This window comes from Gekko japonicus, unplaced genomic scaffold (genome assembly GCF_001447785.1).
Source record: "Gekko japonicus isolate JY-2015 unplaced genomic scaffold, Gekko_japonicus_V1.1 scaffold2207, whole genome shotgun sequence".
Taxonomy (NCBI): domain Eukaryota; kingdom Metazoa; phylum Chordata; class Lepidosauria; order Squamata; family Gekkonidae; genus Gekko; species Gekko japonicus.
The window spans coordinates 211111-220645 of NW_015160899.1; the positions used below are offsets into that span (position 1 = coordinate 211111).

The 9535-nt window shown below is 46.6% G+C and overlaps 1 protein-coding gene across 1 annotated transcript in view; it reads right to left on the reverse strand.

The window, feature by feature from the left end:
* GTF2F2 (general transcription factor IIF subunit 2) overlaps window positions 1-9535 on the reverse strand; it is a 131689-nt gene that overhangs the window by 109048 nt on the left and 13106 nt on the right. The window contains exon 4 of the mRNA XM_015423813.1: window positions 6615-6759. Within this exon, the coding sequence (XP_015279299.1) occupies window positions 6615-6759 (145 nt within the window). The remainder of the gene's footprint in view (window positions 1-6614; window positions 6760-9535) is intronic.

The following is a 9535-nucleotide window of genomic DNA, read 5'->3' on the forward strand; positions in this document are numbered from 1 at the left end:
AGAGAACGGAGACCCCCTTGGGGCTATGGGTCACGCAAGCAGCCTACAGGAGGGGGGGATACGTTCGCCGTTTGGGGAGGGGGTGGGGGAATGCATCACACGCGCCCAAGTTTCGCTGTGCGCAAATGCACGGGCACAAGGATTTGCGGTGCAAATGCTCAGGAGCCCCCCAGGCAGAAAAGGGCCACTCCACTTGCGTCTCCTCGGAAGCAAGTTTTTTTGGGGGGGAGAGAAGTTTGACACACGCATGCACGCACCCCCCCACACACACACACACATACACACAAATTTAAAAAGGGGGGGATATTTCTACAGAAGCACCACTTGGCATCAATCTTCCAATGGAACTTCTTTTGAGTAGATTAGAGGAAAATATAGACTCATCCCCATTTCACCAGCAACTGCTTCCCCCCCCCCCAGCCTCCACCTCCCCAGCGTCTCAATATTGCAAAGATGGGGGGGAAGGGGGGGGAAGGGAAGCTTCGAGGAATCGACCCACCTCTTTCTTCCATGAAAATAAGTTCAGGAACACAACAGCGAAAAGGCAGTTTTAATCCAGAAATGAAGGACAGAAACTGTTGTTAGCAGAGAATTACAGAGGAAGAGTCAACAGCCAACACTCGTCTCCTCTAACTGAAATCTCTCCCCACACTGCACCAACTGAATTCAAACTGCCCGCTTAGCCCCACTAAACCACTAGGGGGACTGTTATGACTACTCTCGTCGCCATTGCGGTGACGTCAGAGCCTGGTGGTAAGGCTTTCCATATACAGGGGGCAGTGCTTCTGGCAACCCCGCAGCAGGGTTTTCAAGGCAGGAGATGCCCTTGCCTGGCTCTGTGGGGTGACCCTGGACTTCCTCAGTGGACTCCCATCCAAATGCTAGCCAGGGCTAACCCTGCTTAGCTTCCGAGGTCTGATGAGATCAGTCTCACACCTGGGCCACCCAGGTCAGGGCAGGACTGTACCCCGGCCAGACACAAATCACAAATCACGAAAGCAGCACAGCTGGGCTGGAATGAAAGGAAGGAGAAGTCTCCGGTGCACCAGAAAAGCATCACGGTATGAGGGGTTCCCCTAACCCTCTCTCCAACAAAGACTAGGAGAATCCCCCAAAACACAGAGAACAGGCACTGCACTTACACACACCCCACTGCACTTACACACACCCCACTCCCTCTGCTGGCTGTCAGACTCCAGGAGGGTCACGGGGAAGAAGGGGGAAGAGGATCAAATACGTGTTGTGGGCCTCCCATCCAAGGCTGGGGGGAGCTCCAAAGGCGCCAGGCCCCAAGGACCTGAAGCACTCGGACCCCCCCCCCCAACTCTTTGCTGGCCACAGGAATAAACAGCTTTTAAAGGGGATTCGATAGAAGCAGTGACAGACTTCACGTTCCTGGGATCCAAGATCACTGCAGACGGTGACTGCAGCCATGAAATTAAAAGACGCCTGCTCCTAGGGAGGAAAACGATGGCAAACCTAGACAGCATAATAAAAAGTAGAGTCATCACCCTGCCAACAAAAGTCCATTGCTTTGAAGCAATGGTATTAATGTACGGCTGCGAGAGTTGGACCATAAGGAAGGCTGAGCACTGACGAATAGATGCTTTTGAATTATGGTGCTGGAGAAGACCTTGGACTGCAAGGAGATCAAATCAGTCAGTCCTAAAAGAAATCAACCCTGACTGTTCCCTGGAAGGCCAGATACTGACGCTGAAGCTCAAAGACTTTGGCCACCCAATGAGAAGGGAGCACTCCCTGGAGAAGACCCTGATGCTGGGAAAGATTGATGGTACAAGAAGAAGGGGATGGCAAAAGATGAGATGGTTAGACAGTGTTATCGATGCAATGAACATGAAACTGAGCAAACTCCGGAGCACAATGGAAGACAGGAGGGCTTGGCGTGATGTGGTCCATGGGGTCGCGAAGAGTCGGATTCAACTGTGTAACTGAACAACAACGATAGATTCATGGAGGAGAGGTCTATCAGTGGCTACCAGCCAAGGTGACTGAGCAGAACCTCCACATTCAGAGGCACTAAACCTCTGAATCCCAGACTAGGGGGGCACATCAGGGGAAGAACTCAGCCTCTGTGCCCTGGAACTGGTTGGGCACCATATAAGACAGGATGCTGGACTAGATGGACTATTGGTCTGATCCAGCAGGGTTCTTCTTATATTCTTATGAAAGCCTCGGCCTCTGTGCCCTGTTGTTGGTCCTCCAGTGGAACTGGTTGGCCATTGTGTGAGACAGGAGGCTGAACTAGATTGACCACTGGTCTGATCCAGCAACAAAAAAGGGTTCTTTTCTTATATTCAAAGTAAGAAAAAGAGCAAGGACATGGTAGGACCATTGTGGGGACAGGAAAACGATGACAAGAGGACAGAACTGCTCAATTCCTACTTTCCTCAGTCTTTTCTTGCTAGGGAAACAGTGCTCAATATTGCAAAAACAGAACACATGTGAGGGAATGGAATTGCAGCCTAGGATCAGCAGAGGGGTAGTACATAAACACCTAGTGTCTTTAAATGAAACGAAGTCCTCAGGGCCAGATGAGCTGCATCCAAGGGTACTAAAAGAACTCGTGGATGTAATTTCTGAGACTCTGTCCCTTATTTTTGAGAATTCTTGGAGAACAGGTGAGGTGCCAGAAGACTGGAAGTGAGCAAATGTTGTCCCCATCTTCAAGAAGGGGGAAAAGGAGGATCCGGGTAACTACCAACCAGTGTTCTCTTTCAGCTGAGTTAGTGTGAGCTGGCTCACAGTTTTTTAGCCTCCGGCTCACACTTTTTTGTCTTAGCTCAGGAAGGATGGCTCCAGAGCAAACTAATTTATTGCAGTAGCCAAATCGCTCCCTCAAAACTTTAATGCCAGTAGTTCACAAAGTAGAATTTTTCCTCACAAGACTCCACAGCTTAGAGGAAGCACTGCTACCAACCCGTCAGCCTGACGTCTATACCTGGGAAGGTTTTAGAACAAATCAGCAAACAGACAGTCCTTGAGCATTTAGAAAGGACGGCTGTGATTGCTAAGAGTCAACATGGGTTTCTCAAGAACAAATCATGTCAAACTAACCTCATCTCTTTTTCTGAGAAAGTTACTACCTTGCTGGATCAGGGGAATGCTGTAGACATAGTTTATCTTGATTTCAGGAAGGCTTTTGATAAAGTTCCGCATAATATTCTTGATGACAAATTGGAAAAATATGGTTTGGATCCTATTACTGTTAGGTGAATCTGTAACTGGTTGACAGATCGCACCCAAAGAGTGCTTGTGAATGGTTCCTCACCCTCTTGGAGAGGAGTGACAAGTGGAGTGCCTCAAGGATCTGTCCTGGAACCTGTTTTGTTCAACATCTGTATCAATTATTTGTATGAAAGGATAGAGGGAATGCTTATTAAATTTGTAAATGATATTAAATTAGGAGGCATAGCAAATACAGTAGAAGACAGAGTCAGGATACAGGATGATCTTGACAAGCTGCTAAAACAAATAACATGAATTTCAATGAGGAAAAATCAAATGCATAATTATAGGTTGGGGGAGACTTGTCTTGGCAGTAAAAGGTATAGGTAAAGGTTTCTTTGCTCGAAAGCCAGTCGAATCCGACTCTAGGGTTACAGTGCTCATCTCCGTTTCAAAGCTGAAGAGCCAGCGCTGTCCGAAGACATTTCCATGGTCATGTGGCTGGCATGACTAAACATCAAGGCGCACGGAACGCTGGTAACTTCCCACTGAAGTGGTACCTATTTATCTACTTGCAATTTCTTGCTTTCGAACTGCTAGGTTGGCAGGAGCTGGAACTAGAGACGGGAGCTCACTCCGTCATGTGGCACACTCGGGTCTCGAACTGCTGAACTACCGACCTTCCTGCCGTTCAGCGTCTTAACCACTTGAGCCACCACAGCTCCTGTCTTGGCAGTAGTATGTGCAAAAAGTAGACCATACACTGAACATGAGTCAGCAGTGTGATGTGGTTGCTAAAACGGCAAATGCAATTTGGGGCGGTATCAACAGAAGTATAGTGTCCAGATCACGCGAAGTGATAGTACCACTTTACTCTGCTCTGGTTAGACCTCACCTAGAGTATTGTGTTCAGTTTTGGGCACCACAATTTAAGACGGATTAATATGGTGAGGGGTCTGGAGACCAAATCCTATGAGAAAAGGTAGAAGGAACTGGGTATGTTTAGCCTGGAGAGGAGATGACTGAGAGGTGATATGATAACCATCTTCAAGTACTTGAAGGGCTGTCATACAGAGGATGGTATGGAGTTGTTTTCTGTTGCCCCAGAAGGTCGGACCAGAACCAATGGGTTGAAATTAAATCAGAAGTTTTCCGCTAAACATTAAGAAGAACTTCCTGACAGAGCGGAAAAAGTTCCTCAGTGCAACAGGCTTCCTCGGGAGGTGGTGAGCTCTCCTTCTTTGGAGGTTTTTAAACAGAGGCTAGATGGCCATCTGACAGCAATGCTGATTCTGTGGACTTGGGCAGATCATGAGAGGGAGGGCAGGAAGGGTTGCCTCAGTGCTTAGTTCTTGTGGCCCTTTCTTACACGCCCAGGGAAATGCTGATTGCTACTTTGGAAGCAATTTTCTCCAGGCCGGTTTGGCCAGGGATAATTGGTAATTTTCAAGGGATGCCTTCTCATAGGGCTACTACTCCGAGGAGGGGGTGGGGAGGCAAGGAAGCAGACTCCTTACTACTTTCCCCTCCCAGCTGCCCACAAAGAAACCCGAGGAAGAAACATCCCTCCTCCTGAACCGAGAACAGGAGATTCTGGCAGCAGCAACTCTCTTGAGTCAGTGAGCTGTGACTGAGGAAAGCTCCTGCTGGAATAAATGTGGTTAGTCTTTAAAGTGCCCCTGGACTTCTGCTTGATTTTGCCACAGACACCCCTCTGGAATTATGTCCTCCATGCCACAGTAGCTCTCAGATTAGATTACTGTATGGCTCTTGGCATGGGATTGTCCTTGGAAACAGTTCAGGAACTTCCACTGGTATAGAACTGCTAGTAACACATTGCACCAATTTTGACCCAGCTTCACTGGCAGCCAGTTTCTGAGTCTAATTCAAAACCCTCATTTTAACCTTTCAAGGCCTAAACCATCAGGGTCTAATTTATCTCAAGGAGTGGCTTGACCCATGTGATTACACTGAACATTAAGCTCAAACCAAGTTTCATCCTTGAAGAAGGTCCAGCTGTCTTGTACAAGGAGCAGAGCCTTTTCTAGAGTAGCCTCAGAACTATGGAATCCATTCATCTGGGAGGGCTCATCTATTCTCTTTGGAAGTGAGTAAAAGCATGCTTTTCCACCAAGCTTTTGGAAGCCAAATTTGCCTTATCTGCTCCTGTTGTGTGTTAAGCAGCCATTTTGTATTATAAAATGCTGGAAACATTAATGACAGGGCAGGATCAACATTTACATATATATACAAATGCATGTAAACAAAATCTCAATGTGGTGGGGGTTTTTTATAAGAACATAAGAGATGCCAATGTTGGATCAGGCCAAAGGCCCATCCAGTCCAACACTCTGTATCACACAGTGGCCAGAAATACCAGTGCCATCAGGAGGTCCACCAGTGGGGCCAGGACATTAGAAGCCATCCCACTGTTGACCCCCCCAAGCACCAAGATGACAGAGCATCACTTGCCCCAGAGCCCCTATCTATACCTTGTGGCTAATAGCCACTGACGGACCTCTGCTCCATATGCTTATCTAATTCCCTTTTGAAGCCGTCCATGCTTGTAGCCGCCACCACTTCCTGTGGCAGTGAATTCCAAGTGTTAATCACTCTTTGGGTCAAGAAGTACTTCCTTTTATCTGTTCTAACCCGACCGCTCAGCAATTTCATGAAGTGCCCATGAGTTCTTGTATTGTGAGAAAGGGAGAAAAGTACCTCTTTCTCTACCTGCTCTTTCCCATGCATAAACTTATAAACTTCAATCATGTCACCCCTCAGTCGTCGTTTCTCCAAGCTAAAGAGCCCTAAGCGCTTTAACCTTTCCTCATAGGGAAAGTGTTCCAACCCTTTTATCATTCGAGTTGCCCTTTTCTGCACTTTTTCCAAAGCTATAATATCCTTTTTAAGGTGTGGTGACCAGAATTGCACACAGTATTCCAGATGAGGTCGCACCATTGATTTATATAGGGGCATTATGATATTGGCTGATCTGTTTACAATACCCTTCCTAATAATCCCCAGCATAGCATTGGCCTTCTTTATTGCAGTCACACACTGTCTCGACATTTTCAGTGAGTTATCTACTACAACTCCAAGATCTCTCTCTTGATCAGTCTCTGCCAGTTCAGACCCCATCAACGTGTATTTTTTGTTTCTGCTTTTGATGAAGATGTGTCATACTAATATTAGCTACATGTAAAAGGAGAGATTCTAAAAACAGCAAACTTCCCAGTTTATTCTGAATTTTCAGACACTTGTCAATTACTGCTGACATTTTTCTCTGGACAGCATAAATGAATCAGGAAATGAACAACAGTGAAGAACACAGAGAGGAGCCCATCTGAGAGAGCTCGGAGGTCTCCTTCCACCCTCTGCGGCCTTCAGCTCAGCAGAATTTGCTCTCAATACTTTTCAGTATCACTTACCTGTGGAGCTCTCTGTAAACACAGTTAAAGTTTGTCCTCCTACATTTTGCAAATGAAATGGATGTTCTCTGGGCGCACTGACAGAAGTTGGCTTCCCACCAATACCTTCAATGTTTGCAAGATCTTCATTCAAAGTGAAAGATACCTGACAACCACAAATGCCATGAAATATTATTACAAAAAGAAAAAATTGTCAACTGTTTGCGATAATTTATAAAGGAAAAATAAAATCTGGTCATGAAAGACTGTGGGTTGGCCCAAGTGGCATTTTCAGCCTGGGCTGGGCTCCTGGGATTAACAGGCCGAGGTGGGCCTGGGGGTGGGGGGGAGACGGCGTAAAATTGTACCTTGCTTGGAATGACAAAGTGCCATGATGACTATTATGGATCTTTTGCTGCTTTCCCTTCAGACTTTTCAGGTCACTATTTAATCAACTCCCATTCTCTTTCTGTCTCTCTCTAGCTCTCGTCCTTATCCTAACGTTCAGTTACTGGATCTGGAGGTGGTTCCAGATGGGCAGCTGTGCTGGTCTGCAGCAGAACTGCATTCGAGTCCAAGAGCACCTGAGAGACCAACAGGATTTCCCAGGGGATGAGAACTTTTGGAAGCTTTGGGAAATGTTGCTGGTCTCCGAGGTGCCACTCGGATGTCGTCGCTCTGGGAGGGCTTCCCCCTCATTTCTTCTGTGCTTCTCCTTGGCCTCTGCCACTTCTTTGCTCACCTCTGCACTTTCATTCTGACTTGATTGTTTTGCACCAGCAGCTCCTCCACCTGCTGCTCTCCCTTCACCTGTCTTTGTACTCCTTCTATGGATTATCTCCACTGTAACCCCTTCTTCTTAGGTTTACTAGATCCACGCCTTTCCTCACTCTGCCTCAAGGTAAGCAACTGTATTTATCTTCTTTCTTACTCATCATCTCCTAAACATCTTGCTCAGTCACTCCTGCAGCTCGCCAGCCCTCCGGTCTCCCTCTACTCCACAGGCTTTTGGTGAACACTTCTTCAATAAGGATTTTTCTGCCTGGCTTGTCATTCTTGTCTTCTGTTTCTATGCTGCCGCCTTCTGCAAATGTTCACATCATTCCACTATTTCTTTTCAGCAGAGCAGACCTTTCCGGCATCTCACTGACCTCCATGAAATGCAGCTCCTGGGGAACAGGGGACCCTGACAAAACTATTTAAAGGGGGTCTGCACCAGGAAGTCAGAATCAGCGGAAAGAGTCTGGATCCAACCCATCGTTACACCAAGACAGTACTTCCCTTCCTTGTTCTCTTGGAACAATTCCCTCTTCTCTTTTGAAATCTAGGACACCATCACTTCTGCCTTCCGCCTCCTATAAAGATTACTCTGGATGCTTTTCTTCTTCGTTAGATACCTCATCTTCCTTTTCTACTGAAACTGCCCAAGTACACTGTTATTTCCTAGGGTCTCACCTTCCTTTCTGCCAACTCTTTTTTTGACTACGAATAACCCAGTTTTTGCTCTTTTCGTTCATTAAACTGAGACTGCTGTAACATGTATTTCTAATAATTTTCTTGCAGCACAACTTTAATGGCCATTCTCTGTGCCTCTTGCCTTGGACCTTTCCACAACCTCTGATCTGATACCATCACCCTTTCCTCCCCGAGTTCACTTGTTTTTTCAAGTCCTTTCCCCCCCAAGGGTTCTCTCTCTCTCTCCGGCCACTGAACGTCTTCATCTTTCCCCCTTAATCTCTGAGTTGCTCAGAGATCAACTCATCTTTATGTTTTATATTATTGATCCCATTAGCCTTTACTGGATATCCATTCAACATTACAAGCATGGACAGCTTCAAGAGGGAATTAGATAAGCATATGGAGCAGAAATCCATTAGTGGCTATTAGTGGCTCTTAGGCTGGGGCAAGTGATGCTCTGTATTCTTGGTGCTTGGGGGGGGCAACAGTGGGAGGGCTTCTAGTGTCCTGGGCCCCCTACTGGACCTCCTGATGGCACCTGGTATTTTTGGCCACTGTGTGACACAGAGTGTTGGACTAGATGGGCCATTGGCCTGATCCAACATTGGCTTCTGTTATGTTCTTATGTATGCCAGTGACACGAGTTCTGCTGTTTCTTACTTAAGGTCTTCTTCTGTTCCTCTAGATGCATGCTCGATAAATACATGCTGATTTTCTTAATCTTAACTCTACACATATTTTGAGCATCTAATTTGTTCAAGAGATTTTCAACATTACCGTATTTACTCAAACATAAGACTAGGTTTTTTCACAGTCACAGGCGAGGGGGCTTGAGCAGTTCGATGAAGCTGTGGGCTATGCCGTGAAGGGCCACCCAAGACGGACAGGCCACAGCAGAGAACTCAGACCAAGAGTGATCCACTGGAGAAGGAAATGGCAACCCACTCCAGTATCTTTGCCAAGAAAACCCCATGGACAGTAACAAAAGGCCAAAAGATATGACGCCGGAAGATGAGCCCCTCAGGTCAGAAGGTGTCCAATATGCTACTGAGGAAGAGCAGAGGACAAGTACAAGTAATCCCAGAAAGAGTGAAGCGGCTGGGCCAAAGCCGAAAGGACGCTCAGTTGTGGATGTGTCTGATGGTGAAAGGAAAGTCCGATGCTGCAAAGAACAATATTGCATAGGAACCTGGAATGTAAGATCTATGAATCAAGGTAAGCTTGACGTGGTCAAAAATGAGATGGCAAGACTGAACATCGATATCTTAGGAATCAGTGAACTAAAGTGGACAGGAATGGGCGAATTTAACTCAGAAGACCATTATATCTACTACTGTGGCCAGGAATCTCGTAGAAAAAATGGTGTAGCCTTTATAGTCAACAAGAGAGTGCAGGGGTCAGTACTGGGATACAATCTCAAAAATGACAGAATGATTTCGGTCCGATTCCAAGGCAAACCATTCAACATCACAGTAATCCAAGTC